General features: G+C 41.7%; 1 protein-coding gene across 1 annotated transcript in view; it reads right to left on the bottom strand.

Moving 5' to 3' along the window:
• Positions 1–10,179: 10,179 nt before the first annotated feature.
• Positions 10,180–16,737, bottom strand: part of GASK1B (golgi associated kinase 1B) — a 116,915-nt gene continuing 110,357 nt past the window's right edge. Inside the window, exon 4 of the mRNA XM_075347553.1 lies at positions 10,180–15,106. Coding sequence (XP_075203668.1) covers positions 14,899–15,106 — 208 coding nt within the window. The 3' untranslated portion in view covers positions 10,180–14,898. The remainder of the gene's footprint in view (positions 15,107–16,737) is intronic.

Raw genomic sequence — 16,737 nt, 5'->3', positions numbered from 1 at the left:
TAAGCCCGAAATTCATGGTGTCATGCCAATATTAGACATGGCCACCATGAATTTCTAGTAAAGACAAAAAAAACACAACACACAGAAAAATATTTTTATTAGCAATAAAACACAAATCAAAAATATCTCCAGAATCCGCCCTTTCCTCAATCCCCAATCTACAAAAATGCTAGTGCATGCCCTCATAATCTCCCGCATCGACTACTGCAACATCCTCCTCTGTGGTCTCCCTGCTAACACACTCGCCCCTCTCCAGTCCATCCTTAACTCTGCTGCCCGAATGATCCACCTCTCTCCTCAATACCACCCCGCTTCTCCTCTCTGCAAGACCCTCCACTGGCTCCCAATCGTCCATAATCTGTCTCCTCCATATATCTCTGAACTAATCTCTCGCTACACTCCAAAACGTAACCTCCGGTCCTCCCAAGATCTCCTTCTCTCCTCCTCTCTCATTCGCTCCTCATGCAACCGACTCCAAGACTTCTCCCGAGCATCCCCAGTCTCCTGGAACTCACTGCCTCAACACATCAGACTATCTACTACACTTGCAAACTTCAAACGGACTCTGAAAACTCATCTGTTCAGAAATGCCTATAATCTACAATGACGCCACTGCCCCACCACCGTGCGGAGCTGCCGCCCCACCACCGTGCGGAGCTGCCGCCCCACCACCATGCGGAGCTGCCGCCCCACCACCGTGCGGAGCTGCCGCCCCACCTACACCCCACCTACTGTCTCCTCCCCAAAATCCTTTAGGATGTAAGCCCGCAAGGGCAGGGCCCTCTTCCCTCTGTACCAGTCTGTCTATTGTAACTTGTCTATGTATTCTGTATGTAACCCCCTCATGTACAGCACCATGGAATCAATGGTGCTCTATAAATAAACAATAATAATAATAATAATAACACAACACAATTAGTGACTCCATCTTTATTGAAATAAAGAACCCCCCCTCCGCAGTAATCCTGTGTCAAGGGTCCCGCGCCGTCCAATCTGGATCCAATATCATCTGATCGGTTTGCTGGAAGGCAAAGCGATCAGATGATGTGTCAGGTTCAAGGACGTGAATCACATCACACATCAGCTGATTGTATAAAAGCCATTTATACAATCTGCTGATGCATCTGTGCAAAAAAAAAAAAAATACACACGTCCGTGCTGACTCCCGCCCGATCGCTGCAGGAGCTGCCGGTAATCAGCTGATGAAGTCTCCTGACAGCATCAGCTGATAGTTTAAGCCGACCGGACGGTAAAAAGCCAGCGGCACCGTGAGACTTAGGGCGGCTTTGCACGTTGCGACATTGCACGTGCGATGTCGGTGGGGTCAAATCGAAAGTGACGCACATCCGGCGTCACTTTCGACATCGTACTGTGTAAATGCTAGATGATACGATGAACGAGCGCAAAAACGTTGTTATCGTATCATTGTTGCATTCACCGACATTTCCATAATGCCGGTGCCGCGACAAGTACAATGTTGTTCCTCGTTCCTGCGGCAGCACACATCGCTGTGTGTGAAGCCGCAGAAGCGAGGAACATCTCCTTACCTGCCGCCAGCGGCTATACGGAAGGAAGGAGGTGGGCGGGATGTTTACATCCTGCTCATCTCCGCCCCTTCACCACTATTGGCCGCCTGCCGTGTGACGTCGCTATGATGCCGCACGACCCGCCCCTTAGGAAGGAGGCGGGTCGCCGGCCAGAGCGACGGTCGCAGGGCAGGTGAGTGCATGTGAAGCTGGCGTAGCGATAATGTTCGCTACGCCAGCTATCACAAGATATCGTACCTGCGACGGGGCGGGGACTATCGCGTGCGACATCGCAGCACGGTTTGCGATGTTGCAACGTGCAAAGCCCGCCTTACAATAAGCTGATGCGTCAGGTGCCGCATCAGGTGACCGCATCAGGTGATCCACCGCCAGGTCCTGCAGCTATCGGACGTGCCCGGGAGTCTGCACACAATCGGAGCAGGGGTGGTGGTACCGGGAAGAGGAGCTGGGAGCGGACATGTACCGGGAGTCTACAGACAGGTGAGTATGACATTTTTTTTCTACTGTTCACTTTTGATTTCGCAGCTGCTTCCTCCTCCTGTCCGGATATGGCGCCGCACAGGAGCAGAAATGGCGCCGCACGGGAGGTGGAAGCAGCGGTGGCGGTACCAGGAGGATTCACGCTTCTGTGTTTACTGACAGAAGGAATCCTCTTCCTGTTTATGTCACTTTACTACCCACCCCTTGCGTTTATAGCTGCGTATTTAGTCATAGAATTATAGAATGTTCTCAATGAGAGGAACTTTAGTCATAGAAACGCATTAAAACGCAGCTATATTTGCAATTTGCGTTTTTCATAGCGTTTTTGAACTTCTCATTGAACTCAATGGGTGGAAACGCAGTGAAAAACGCAAAAATAATTGACGTGCTGCTTTTTTGTGGGCACCACAAAAACGCAGCTAAAAAAACGTGTGCAGACAGCAAAAATGAAAACTCATACACTTTGCTGGAGAAGTAAAGTCATGCAGTTTTCTGAGCAAAAACGCACCCGAAAAACGCGCAAAAACGCCACGAAAAACGCACTGTGTAAACTTACCCTAAGTCTTACAAAAAGGATCATTTCATATAAACCACAACTATAAAGAACAATCATTTTATCATTTGGATAACAGTGGCTCTAAGCTTCTGAAATATGATATACCTATAACTGGAAACAAAAGAAAATGGCGTATTGCTATAAGCTACTAGATATAAATGCAGATGGACAATTGGGCCATTGGCAATATATGATATCCAATGAAGCATGCACTGTTCCATCTTAGGCTATGTTCACACTGTTGGATTTTGTTTGTTTTTTTAAGCAGTCAACAATGTTGTGTTTTCTAGTTGAAACTGCTGCAGGAATCCCTCTTATTTTGGAGAATTTTTAGGGGGCTTTTGGGTTTTCTGATGGGGGGCGTTGAGATGATTTTTTTCTTGAAGCACTTTTTGCAGTCTTTTTTAACAGTTATTAGTTTAGAGTGTATACCATCAGTAGCCACTTCAAAGAAGAGACATGAACTTTTTTTGCTCCACTGTGCATTTTTTAAAACTTGAAGCAAGAAAAATAGCACAAAGAGCAAAACCTAGTTTTTTTACAATATAACTGAATAGGTAGAAACTTTCATGCTATTTAGGGGGCAATTTTTCATGTGTTTTCTGGAGAGTGAGAAATTCCATGACTGCCGCTGACTGGGCATGACCTATGGAGCCTCTTTCTGAGAACGTTCTCAGAACAATGCTCCATAGCAGTGTGCCGCCCCTGCAGCAGTCAAACTGCTCAGATCCGGGGTTGCTGTGGCTCGAGGGTCTCCGGACCCGGGGGCTTGCGGCCACTCAAATGTAAGGAGGTATTTACAGGGGATAAGTGTTTGTGACGCCACCTGCAGGTTGCAGTAAGGGGAGTACCACCGCTGCCAAAGGGAGTACCGGGGCAGATGGTGTGGGGCAGCAAGGTGTCAAGTAGGGAAGGCCCTGGCCTCTGGGGTTTTGGTGAATGCTGGGGAGCGCAGGGTGCAGCGGACCATGGTACTCACTGTGGTAGTCATCGTGCTGGATGAGGATTACAAAGCAGACACTCACACTGAAGATAAACCAAAGTCTCTGTGCATCCATTCACTACAGGGGAGCCCGTCCAGGTGTCCGCTCCCACCAGTGTCACTTTATAGCCCTGACCTTTGTTCCATGCACAATTTTAGTATTCGTTGTGGCCCCTGGGCATGAAGCTGTTGGAGCCCCGCTACCTGTATGTAGGGCAGCTGTGCTCTTGATGGCTGGCACTTGGGATTTCAGTTGGGCTGCTTTATATGGGAAACCCTATCCACCGCGTTGTGCTGATGCCTGCAATTTCTGAGCTCCTAGGGAAGTTCGTGAAGATGCACTCCCTCCCAGGTTAATTATCAGGACAGATCAACCTGCTCCTGACCTAGGGTCCTGTACCCCGCTGTGCTCGATACCGGTCAGTTCTTTTGGTGTTCTGATGCCGACAGTCCTCCTAAACTATGTCCATTGCACCCTTTCCAATGTCGCTGCCACCGGTCCCCGACTCCTGTGGTCCTGGACCACCGTTTGCGACCCAACCTTGGTCTCACTTCCCGGGAGCTACAACTCCCAGCTCCTCACTCTTTGAGGGCTACTACTTGACTGCTCTGCTCACCACTTTCTCCCTCCCACCAGTCTGCCTGACCCCTAGGTGGGTGGTGCTATCCCAGCTTAACCAGCCCACTGGTGTGTCTGACAGGTTTGATGTGAGGTGTGGTTGGGATTTGTAGTGCTGATGGTGTGACACCGGTTATTAGGAACCTGGAACCATGGGGGGTAGGCCCTGCACCCTGGGGGACAGGATGCAGTTCCCTGTAGCACCCTGATATATTCAGGGGCGCCACAGCAGTGTTCCCGAACTCCAGTCCTCGAGAGCCACCAACAGTGCATGTTTTCAGGATTTCCATAGCATTGAGGTGTTGGAATCTTCCCTTGTGCAGGTGATTAAATTATCATCTGTGCAATACTAAGGAAATGCTGAAAACATGCACTGTTGGTGGCTCTCGAGGACTGAAGTTGGGGAACACTGCTCTATAGGATTCGATGGATGTTGTGGGACTTTACACCATTGAATTACATCAGAACTTCAATGTTTTTTTTTAATAATAAATTGGCGAATGAGGGAGTATTTATCGAAATAAACATTTTTTTCCAGGGTGTGTTTAAGTTTTTAAACTGTAAACTTACCAGGCTATTAATGGGGGTGTCTCTTGGATGCTTATCCATTACCCATGGGCTTGATGTCAGCTGTCAATTCCCAGAGGACATCAGCCCAAAAAATATTACCCCGATTGTTACCACACTAAAGCAATTGGAAATAGCAGGGCAAAGCACCAGAATTGCTGCATCAAATATATATGTGACTTCTGAGACAGATGCAAGCTGGGAAGGGCAAAAAACTATTGTTCTGCCCACCCTAATACCAGACCTCAGCTGTCTGCTTTACCTTGGCTGGTTATCAAAAATAGGTGCAACCTCATGTCAATTTTTTTAATTATATATTTATTAATAGATATCTATTTTTGATAAACAGCCAAGGCAAAGCAGACAGCTGCGGGCTTCAACCCACAGATGTCTACTTTACCATTGCTGTGTCACAAAATGCTAGTGTATGCACTGGGGCAGGAGAGAATTCTCCACAGTGCAGTTAGCAATACAGCCACAAGAGGGCACAAGAGTAGTCAACGAGCAGAGTCATCAGTAAGAGATCAAATCAGGTCACAAAAGGAATAAGCAAAGAGTAGTCAGGTGGTTTGCCAGGGGTCAGAGCCGGGGTCTCGCGTATGAAGCAGGAGGGAGCATCGAAGCCGAAGTCATAAACAAAGCAAGGTCAGAAGCCGGGCAAATAGGTAACATACTGGGGTCAGGGTACACAGAATGGGACATAGACAGACGAGAAAGTGCAAATACATGGACCAGGAAAGGGAGTCAGGGACGTCGAACGAATGAACAAAGAATGGGAACACAGGTCAGGGCGAGGCAGTGGGGAGGCAGGACAGACCGGGTACTCATGGGAGTCAGGAAACGAGCGCTGCTAAACAGAAACTATTACTGGCGCCAAACAATAGGTGCGGCACCAGGATATAGTGTTCTGCAACCTGGAACAAGGCCGCAAGACGTTAACCCCTGCCATACTTTGAAAACAAACAAATAGCTCTGGCTCAGTGACGGCTGAGCTTGGCCTGAATCATGACATGCTGGTTATCAAAAAATATCATTTTTTTATTGATTTATTCCCTATCCACATTTGTTTGTAGGACAATTGTCCTGCTCTAACCCCCATTTTGTTCCATTTTACAGCCCCTTAGCCCTTACTATGACCTTTTTACAGCCATTTTACAGCACCAAAGTTTAGGTCCCCATTGACTTATATAAGTTCAGAGTCCGGGGTAAAGTTTGGGTCAAACCAAACTTTTAACTAAAGTCTGGGCGAATCCGGGGAACCGGTACTTGCATGGGTTGGCTCAACCCTACTGATAATTTTTCCAGGATTTGAAAAAGGACTATGCATCCGAAATGCACCTTTCTACTATGTGGTAGTGATTTTTTTTTTTCCTATGGATGTCTATGGATTTTATTCTTCCGATCATAAAGGTTGTTAATTTTACTCCTTGATTTTCCTATGGTCGATGATGCCGGCATTCCCTTCTTTCTGATGTGATAACGAGTGTGAGTATTGCTTCTTTTTGCAAAAAATTTGATTGTTTCTATTATGTCCTTACTGTTAATAATAAAACATATTTTATATTCAATAATAAAGGAAGGAGTTTATTATTAGCACAGCCCCGTTATCTTTAACGTTTCCAAGAAAAATTCATTCTGTACAAAAAAACCTTTTACATATTTTTATTAATTATCAACATGTTACCAATAAAACACTTACCAACATGGTAAAAAGGTGATTTCACAGGATTTCATTTAGACATTGTTGTATGACAATGAAGTCCATATAATTCTTTTGCAGGTAAGGCTTATATAAATTATTATAGCTGTTCACAAATCATATTCTATTAATTATTTCCAATATAACAAAATTCAAGTGTTGACAAAAGTACAACTTTAACATATAAAAACCTATACTTAAATATATTTTGTGCAAAGTGTTTTTCCTTGAATTTTTCTGTAAACATATGAAATGTTTAGTTTAAAAATGTCATATATCATGAAACAAAATTATATAATAATTACGTTAGTAGAGCACGCTATTGGCTGATTAGTGGCGGTAATGAAAGGAAAGAGGTAAAAGAGGGAGGTTAAAAAAAGCCGCTGTGAAGCATTCACAACTTCCATAATACACAAGTGGAAGGTTTATTAAGACTAGTTTATACACCAGTCTTAATCTATAGTGCGCTGGAATAAGACAAGACACACAGGCCATAAACAGTAGATATAAAGATCTACACACCCCTTCTAAAAACGCCAGGTTTTTGTCATGTAAAAAAAAAATCCTACTATGAAGAACAATTTTAGAACTTTTTCCACCTTCAATGTCACCCATTTGTACAAAACTATTCAGAAAAAAATTGAAATAATTTTAAGTAGAAAAAATTAAACTATAACAATGCGGTTGCATGAGTGTGAACACATTAGAATTGGTGACGTGGTTGTGTTTATAATTAGCCAATCACATTTAAATTCATGTCAAATTTTAGTCGGTACACCGCTGCCATAATGTAACGTCATTCTGATTAAGCCCATGTAAAGTTTAGCTGATCTATTAAGATTGTCCTGACATTTTCCTAATTGCCTTTAGGCAAAAGCCATGATCCGTAAACAGCTTACAACACAGCAAAGTGATCTAATTATTAAAAGTTAATTTTTTTAATTATAATTATATTTTTTAATTATAATTATAATTAGCAGTCAGGAGAAGGGTACAAAACATGTTTTAAGTATTAGATATACAATGGAACACTGTGAGGATGGTCATCAAAAAGTGGCTGAAATTTGGCACAAGACTAACAATACCTAGAACTGGATATCCCTCAAAAATTGATGAAAAGACAAGAAGAGAATAGTTCTAGGAAACTTCCAAGAGGCCTAAAGCAACATTAAAAGACCTGCAAAAATTTCTTGCAAGTACTAGTTGTGTACTGCATGGAAAAACAAAGTTGTATTTTTCATATTTCTTGCCTATTTGACAGTGTGGCAAGACAGAAGGCTTTTCTTCAAAAGAAAAATATCTAAGTCTGGCTATACTTTACTAAAACAAGTCTGCCGATAACATGTCAGAACACATTTTATAAGTCTGATTAGATCAAACTTAAACTTTTTGTCCATAATTCAAAAGCTATATTTTATGCAAACCCAATAATGTGCATCACCAAAAGAACACTATACCCACAGAGAAACATAGTAGAGGTACCATTATGCTTTGGGGCTGTTCTTCGGCAGCTGCAACTGGCACTTTAGTTAAGGTGGAGAACATTCTGAACAGTTCCAAATATCATTTAAATTTGTAACAAAACCTTCAGGCCTCTGCCAAAAAGCTGTCGCCGAAGAGGACTTTCACCTTTCAGCACAACAATGACCCTAAGAATACCAAATAAAAAAATAGTGGCTTCATCAGATGAAAAATCAAACTTTTAAAATGACCCAGCTAGAGACCAGATCTGAATCTAATCTGTGGGTGACTTCAAAAGGCCTGTACACATGAGATGTCCTTGCAATATGACAGATTTAGAGTGATACTGCAGGAAAGAGTGGACAAAGATCTTGAATTCTAGATTTATCATACTGATAAGACTCCTATGCAATAAAGACTGAATTAAGTACTGGTTTAAGGGTTTGCATATTTATGCAACCACATTGTTTTAATTCATTGTTTTTCTTTTTCCACCTAAAAGATTTCAGTTTATTTTTCAGTTATATTGTACAGATTATGGGTGATATTAGAGGGGGAGAAAGTCCTGGAATTATTCTTCTTGGTAACACTAGGGGGCCAGTCTTGCCAGGGTACAAGGTGCTGAATTCATTAAGAGGTGTACACACTGAATAATTTTGGTGCCTCGTTTTAGTGGCGTGCACCTGAGTGAACTACAGTCATATGAAAAAGTTTGGGCACCCCTATTAATGTTAACCTTTTTTCTTTATAACAATTTGGGTTTTTGCAACAGCTATTTCAGTTTCATATATCTAATAACTGATGGACTGAGTAATATTTCTGGATTGAAATGAGGTTTATTGTACTAACAGAAAATGTGCAATCCGCATTTAAACAAAATTTGACCGGTGCAAAAGTATGGGCACCTCAACATAAAAGTGACATTAATATTTTGCAGATCCTCCTTTTGCAAAAATCACAGCCTCTAGTCGCTTCCTGTAGCTTTTAATGAGATCCTGGATCCTGGATGAAGGTATATTTGACCATTCCTGTTTACAAAACAATTCCAGTTCAGTTAAGGTTGATGGTCGCCGAGCATGGACAGCCACTTCACATCATCCCACAGATGTTCAATGATATTCAGGTCTGGGGACTGGGATGGCCATTCCAGAACATTGTAATTGTTCCTCTGCATGAATGCCTGAGGTGATTTGGAGCGGTGTTTTGGATCATTGTCTTGCTGAAATATCCATCCCCTGCGTAACTTCAACTTCATCACTGATTCTTGTACATTATTGTCAAGAATCTGCGTATACTGAGTTGAATCCATGCGACCCTCAACTTTAACAAGATTCCCGGTGCCGGCATTGGCCGCACAGCCCCAAAGCATGATGGAACCTCCACCAAATTTTACTGTGGGTAGCAAGTGCTTTTCTTGGAATGCCGTGTTTTTTGCCTCCATGTATAACGCCTTTTTGTATGACCAAACAACTCAATCTTTGTTTCATTAGTCCACAGGACCTTCTTCCAAAATGTAACTGGCTTGTCCAAATGTGCTTTTGCATACCTCAGGCGACTCTGTTTGTGGCGTGCTTGCAGAAGCGGCTTCTTTTGCAGCACTCTCCCATACAGCTTCTCCTTGTGCAATGTGCGCTGTATTGTTGACCGATGCACATTGACACCATCTGCAGCAAGATGATGCTGCAGGTCTTTGGAGGTGGTCTGTGGATTGTCCTTGACTGTTCTCACCATTCTTCTTCTCTGCCTTTCTGATATTTTTCTTGGCCTGCCACCTATGGGCTTAACAAGAACTGTACCTGTGTTCTTCCATTTCCTTACTATGTTCCTCACAGTGGAAACTGACAGTTTAAATCTCTGAGACAACTTTTTGCATCCTTCCCCTGATCAACTATGTTGAATAATCTTTGTTTTCAGATCATTTGAGAGTTGTTTTGAGTTGCCCATGATGCCACTCTTCATAGGAGATTCAAATAGGAGAACAACTTGCAAGTGGCCACCTTAAATACCTTTCTCATGATTGGATACACCTGCCTATGAAGTTCAAAGCTCAATGAGGTTACGAACCAATTTAGTGCTTTAGTAAGTCAGTAAAAAGTAGTTGGGAGTGTTCAAATCAAGAAATTGATAAGGGTGCCCATACTTTTGCACCGGTCAACTTTTGTTTAAATGCGGATTGCACATTTTCTGTTAGTACAATAAACCTCATTTCAATCCAGAAATATTACTCAGTCCATCAGTTATTAGATATATGAAACTGAAATAGCTGCTGCAAAAAGCCAAATTGTTATAAAGAAAAAAGGTTAACATTAATAGGGGTGCCCAAACTTTTTCATATGACTGTATGACAGAATTGCTACTCCAGTATGGTGTATAAAGCAAGAGCACTTTTGAAGAATTTGATGGGCGACCGTACAAAGGCCAACGTCTTACAAAGGCTTCTCACCAGCTTTATAAAATTTGATGGAGCTGGGTTTATCTGGCATGAAAACATCAAAAGATGCAACATTTTTGAGCAACTCCAGGATGTGCAAAAATTTGGTGACTTTTGAAGGCTTTTACGCCAGTCATCTGGTGTAACAGTTTTTGTAACTCGACCCCTTTGTGCCTATGTTTGTGGGATGTTCCATCAAACACAGAATAACTCCATGATATGGCGCCATACAGAGACACACTGAGGCTTAAAAAATACAGACTAAATACATGGAACAAAAATGTGAAAAAGGGGCCAATAACATTACAACAATTTAAGGCACATCTATCAATACTGTATAATTCTTAGAGAGTGGAAACGTAGAATAGACAGTCTTAAAATGAGTCAGATTTATCATAGTGGTTCATGCTGTTGATAAATCTGGTTTGTTTTTAGACTGCCTGATCTAAGCTTAAACCATGCACAAAAAGTTCATCACAATATTGGGACACGGTGTTACATGTAAGGGCATGCCCATATGTGCTAAGTCACACCCCTTTTCAGTGAGGTCACACCCCTTTGTCAGACATGCGTCAGAAAGTGTTGTGGAAAACTGTTTTCTAGTGTAAATTGCACTACAATTCTGGCACATATAGTCGATTTTGTGCTGTATTGTTACTATTAGTACTCTCTCCTACAAACATTGCTGAGGATCCCGATGTATCCCAAATGTAGTAATTTCTGTAAAAGAATCATTTTTAGTAATAAGAGACATTTATATGCTATTACAGAGAAAATGAAATTTTGGTCCTATTTTGACGAATGTTTCCCCTTTCACTAGGTTTTAAAGGGAATCTGTCAGCAGGCTTTTGCTACTTCATCTGAGAGCAGCATGATGTAGGCACAGAGATTCTGAATCTAACAGTGTATCACTTAGATTACTCAGTGTAACTGTTCTGACACAATCAAAGATTTACGTTTTAGCATATAGTATAGCTGAAAAGCTGCCCCTGACCATAGTAGACTTTCAGTGTACATTTCTATACAGAGAAGCTTCTAATCACAAAGGGGGGTGGAGTTGGACTTGAGTTCATGTGCTCCTCAGTCTAATGATAAAGCTACCAAAGCTTAAACTATCGTTGCAAGTAAATAAAAACATACTTTGTGATAAGAGACACATGGCTGAAATCTCTGTGTTAACCCTTGCAGTATGCTGTTTTCAGATTACATAGCAAAAACCTGCTGACAGATTACCTTTAAGGTGATTATAAAGCAAATTTGGAAACAGTTACCTAAGAAATGAAGTGACATGGGACATCAAACTTTCCTTTTGTTGTTTCCTTACAGCTCATGCACATGGGTCCTAGTGCCATATGATTGCATTAGAGCCCACAACAGATTTGTAAATTTGACTGATAATTTCTTACATTCATCTGATTGGGGTTGTTTTAGCAGCAAGAACATGAATTTTTGCAAGCCCCATTCAAATGAATAGGACTGCCACAGACATGTCTGCCACAGAATTGCACATGGTAACTCACCCATACAGTTCAATGTAATGTATATTTAGAGCAAAGCATGAGATCAGATCTCATTCTAGAAGGCCAAGGAGATGGGCAAAGACTTTTTTCATTGTATCATTGACCTTTTACCATCACTGGCACCAAATGTACAGCTCATACACTGCCGTAACATGTGCATCAGCTTCATACTTATGGGATATTTCTGCTATTGTTTCTTGACGTAACAAGCGGTACAGTTCCATGTAGCAGAATGAACAAGCAATCATTATCACTGTAATCTGTCCTGCACGCCAAAGCTGAGGCTTTAAATGACGTGATGAATATCAGTGACCGGACTGCATATAGTTAAATAACTGATGGTTGGGATATCCTAACATAAGGCCCACATCCACATTAGACTGTTGGCGAGCTTGGATGACAGTCGGTGCATGTGCATTATGCCAGGGGAGGGGAGGAGAAAAGGCTCTGAAAGTCTGATTTTGGACTACCGATCCTCTTGTTCTCAATGAGATAAGTCGCAAGAGGAAGAGTCTGGCAGTAGCTCTCTCACAGAGAACATAGCAGCGTTCGATAGAGGGAGTGCTCCTGTGTATGGAAGAGTTAGGAGAAATAGTTGCCAACAAAATGAACCATCTCTTGGCCAACATCTACCTATTGAATATGGGACCATCTATCATTGAGCAGTGACCGTAGGAGCCACAGCTCAAATGACAGGTTAGGGGGCAGATTTCAGTGGAAGTCTTCCTTGTTTCTTTTTATACTCTCTGGTAACTTTAGGAAAGTTGGAGAAAATCAGTTAATACCATTGATACCATAGTACATGGAGTCTTCAACTGTTCCCAATTTAATAATGATTGAAAACTGTTTTAGTGATTCGGCTCTCCCCTTGTTTAAATTATTGTTCAATTTTTCCATATAATATATTTAGAAATTTTGGACACAATATATTCGGACAAGTGTCCGTCCATTTTGGATATTTCTAAATTTGAATAAATTATTAAATATTGGCTTTACCAGACAGCCCCTAGGATTTCTGTTCTCATTATGGCAACTATTTTTTTTTTTTTATTTCTTCTATATTGTATATCACAATAAAAAATCTGCTGGATGAAAAGCCATCTTCTGTCATTAGTTAATAGATCTTATTTGTAGGGCTGAGAGAAGCCAAACTGTAAAGTTCAGGTTTCGCACCGGACACCAGGTGTCCGGGTCTTGGACTCGAACACAGACTTTTAAAAAAAAGTCTGTGTCCAAGTTTGGAGTGCGGGTACTGTTTGTATGTTAATAAAGTTTGTTTAAATGCTGCAGTGCAGCCAATCAACAAGGTTTATTGCATGTGGAGGTTGCCTGTACGCTGCTGTGAACAATATAGAAAAATAATAATTACATGGTCTCCTGCCTATTTTTGATAACTATCGCAGGTAAAGCAGGCAACTGAAGCTGTAACCTTCAGCTGTCAGCTTTCCTTTGGCTGGTTATCAGAAACTGAGTTGATCCCACAACATTTTTTAAAATTATTTAAATAAATAATTAAACAAAATGGCGTGGGTCACCCCCAATTTTTGATAACCAGCCAAGGTAAAACTGACAGCTTGGGCTGGTATTATCAGGCTGGGAGGGCCTGTGGTTATTTGGCCCAACCAACCCTAAAATAGCAGCCCACAGCTACCATAGAATTGGAGCATCCATTAGATGTGCTTATTCAAGTGCTTAGCTTCGCTCTTCCCCATTACCCTGGTGTGGTGGCAATCAGGGTAATATTTTTTGGAGTTGATGTCAGCTGTGAAATGACAGCTGACATGAAGCCCAGGGGTTATTAATGGATAAGCATCTACCAGTTACCAAGATTACTAACTGGGTAAGTATAGAGTTAAAAAACACACCAATTTTTAATAAAAATAACCTTGACTTTCCAACGTAATCTAATTAGTGAATAAACACTACCTCATTCGTCAACTTATTAATTAAAAAGAAATCCTGGAAGTAATCAAATGGAGTAAAGTCCCACGATGCCCATTGATCCCTATGGAGCTGCAGTAACTCAGTGAAGTAACCGCTCATGAGAAATTCCATAGAATCGATGGGTTACTCAATTGGACTACCTCGGAACTTCCAGTATTTCTTTTAAATTAATAAATTCATGAACGCAGAGTGAGGTTGTGTTTACTCACCAATTGGTTCATGTTGAAACATCAAGCATTTTTTTCTGTTTAATAAATTGGTGAATGAGGGACTGTGGGGGACTGTTTATTCAAATAAACTTTTTTTCTGTGTTTTTTTTTAACTATATACTTACCAGGTCAGTAATGGGGGGTTTGATAGACGTCTATCCATACATACCAGTAAAATGATAAACACCTAATCTAAGGCCCCAATTCATCAAGACAACACCACAGCTTTATTATACAGTGCAGATACATGCACCACCGTAGATTGTGGGCTCCTCAGGGACATTTCCGAAGTCATGTTCACTGGTGTGGAGTAATTTATAATGAATTTGTCAGCTGGAATTGTTCCCATCCCCCACTAATCTACACCAAAAATGCAAAAGGTTGATGGAGCTGGTCAGAATTGACCAGTGGAAAAATGCTTAAAGGTGCAAATTGTTTTCGACAATTTCAAACAGTTGTATGCCACAATTTCTGAGAAAATGATTTGCTGAATCAGTCCCTGAGCTTGTTTTCATATATGTTGGACTGCATCATGTATGCCCTGGAAAAGAAAATACTCGCAGTGTTTTTTTGCTGGAAATATGGTAAACTCTATGACAGTTGAATGTAAGTCATGTGATGGATCTGGCTCTCCATCCTACAAATTTGTGAATAGATATGTGAACCCTAGAGATAAGATTTCTGCCTGTGACATTATTAATTTAGTTTCATCTTTCCATCTTGTTCCCATTTAATTCTTCACCTTGATGTCACCGTAATATAAATTATATGGCAGAACATAGACCTTTGATGGATAAAGTTTATATCCAAGAATTCTTGCAAGTTTTTTAATTAAATTTGGGAAATCCAATGATTTTAGATGCTTATCTGGTAATTTGGTCATTTATTCATTCATTGGTATGACCTTTATTCCATGAGCATTGATGTAAGTCAACAGGATTTTGGCCCTTCTCTCTATCACGTCAATCAGTTTTTCAATTCCTTGGCGTCCATTTTGACTTTCCCAAAATACTCTATCTAGAAAAAATGACTGGAGGAGCTTTTCACGAAGTCTGTGACTTTTTAGCACCGAAACAGCTGATTCAGGAAACCTGAGAAATAGAGATAGTTAAAATTAGGAATAGAGAAATGTAAACTGAGCAAACTGATTGATATGTTACTAAAAAGGCAACACAATATGTGAAATGTTAACACTGTAATAACTTTGTATACAAAGATAAAAACAAAATATGATGTCACTCTGAAAAATAATTATATTAGCTATGTAAAGTACGATTTGAAAAAGGTTCAGTTTTTCAAAAAACATTGACACTCTTGTCCATGGGCTGTGTCTGGTATGGTAGCTAATAGCAATTGCCAAGGAACCACTAGTAATTCAGTTTAAAGGAAAGCTATCACCTGATTGATGCTGTCCAAACTGCCAGCAAAATGAATCAGAGCCAGTCTGTATTGCAGCCAGGCATATTATTCTCTGAAATGTTCCAGCATATGTGAGAAAATATACTTTAAGAATCCAGACACCATAGTCAGAGAAGAGACTATTCCCGATCTGCCCCTGAATGGCTCATTCCAGTGGTTCTGCAGGTGTATGATAGATGACAGCTTTTTGTGAACTTATGGAGAGACCTATCAATCACCTACAGCAGAGTTGGGAAGATCCGTCCAGGGGCGAAGCTGGGCTCGTCTTGTCTCTGGCTGTAGTTCCCGGTTGGATGTTTTGAGTTATAGATTAGAGAATCTTTTAATGTTTAAATTTGCTGAATATGACCCAAAAAATTGATTCACGGTAAATACATTTGCATGAATCTCATACTACAAAGCTTGTAATTGCTCGGAAAACACATGTGGGAGAGAGGAGAGAGAACTCAACTGAAGATAAAGGTTTACACTCCACAGGCGAGATGGAGAGCGAGGACCTCGCTGACCATAAGAGCTTACACGCAACAGAAGAGCAAGACTCAGGCTATGTGCACATGCTGAGTATTTGGTGCAGACATTTCTGCACCAAATCTGCATCTCCAGGTAGAAAAATGCACCATAAACGCAATGCATTTTTTATGTGTTTTTGAATTAATTTTTTCCAATGCATTTGTGGTGGAAAAATGCTGGCAAAAACACTGCAAAAATCAAGATGCTGAAGATTTATTTCTGCATCAAATCTGCAAGGAAAAAAAATATGCATGTGTAGCACCCCTGAAGCCACCAGGGAGCTACAAGGTACTGCATCCCCACCAGGAGGCAGGGCCTACCCCCTACAGACCCAGAAAACCAGTGCCTGTAACACAAAAACACCCCAGGTAATTCCTGTTTTCCCCAAATTATCCCCGATAGAATGGTATAAGGCTAGGGTCGGAACAATGGATGGCCGCCTAGAGGTGGAGCCAGTCCAATCCACTAGACAACCAGGTGGGAAGGGAAGACAGTGGACAGTCAGACAGTAGTCGAGTAGTGGTGAAGGAGTGAAAGTGAACAGACGGACTGACCGGAGTGAAAAGTGACCTGGGGGGCCCAGGCGGTTAGTTGCCGGTGGAGTACAGTGGAGTACTCCCGGAACCATGCACCAACGGGGTACAGAATCCTAGGTCAGGCAAAAGCTCCAGGCAGACCTGATAAAATCTGCACAGTGAGGGGACTATCAAGGACCTCCCTGACCTTGAAGTTCGGGACTCAGTAGCAAAGGGAGAACCGGGGACAGGACCAGAGACTCCAACCCCACAGAGTT

This window comes from Anomaloglossus baeobatrachus, chromosome 1 (genome assembly GCF_048569485.1).
Source record: "Anomaloglossus baeobatrachus isolate aAnoBae1 chromosome 1, aAnoBae1.hap1, whole genome shotgun sequence".
Taxonomy (NCBI): Eukaryota; Metazoa; Chordata; class Amphibia; order Anura; family Aromobatidae; genus Anomaloglossus; species Anomaloglossus baeobatrachus.
The sequence above is the reverse complement of the archived record's forward strand: the minus strand, read 5'-3'. Positions and strand labels throughout refer to the sequence as shown.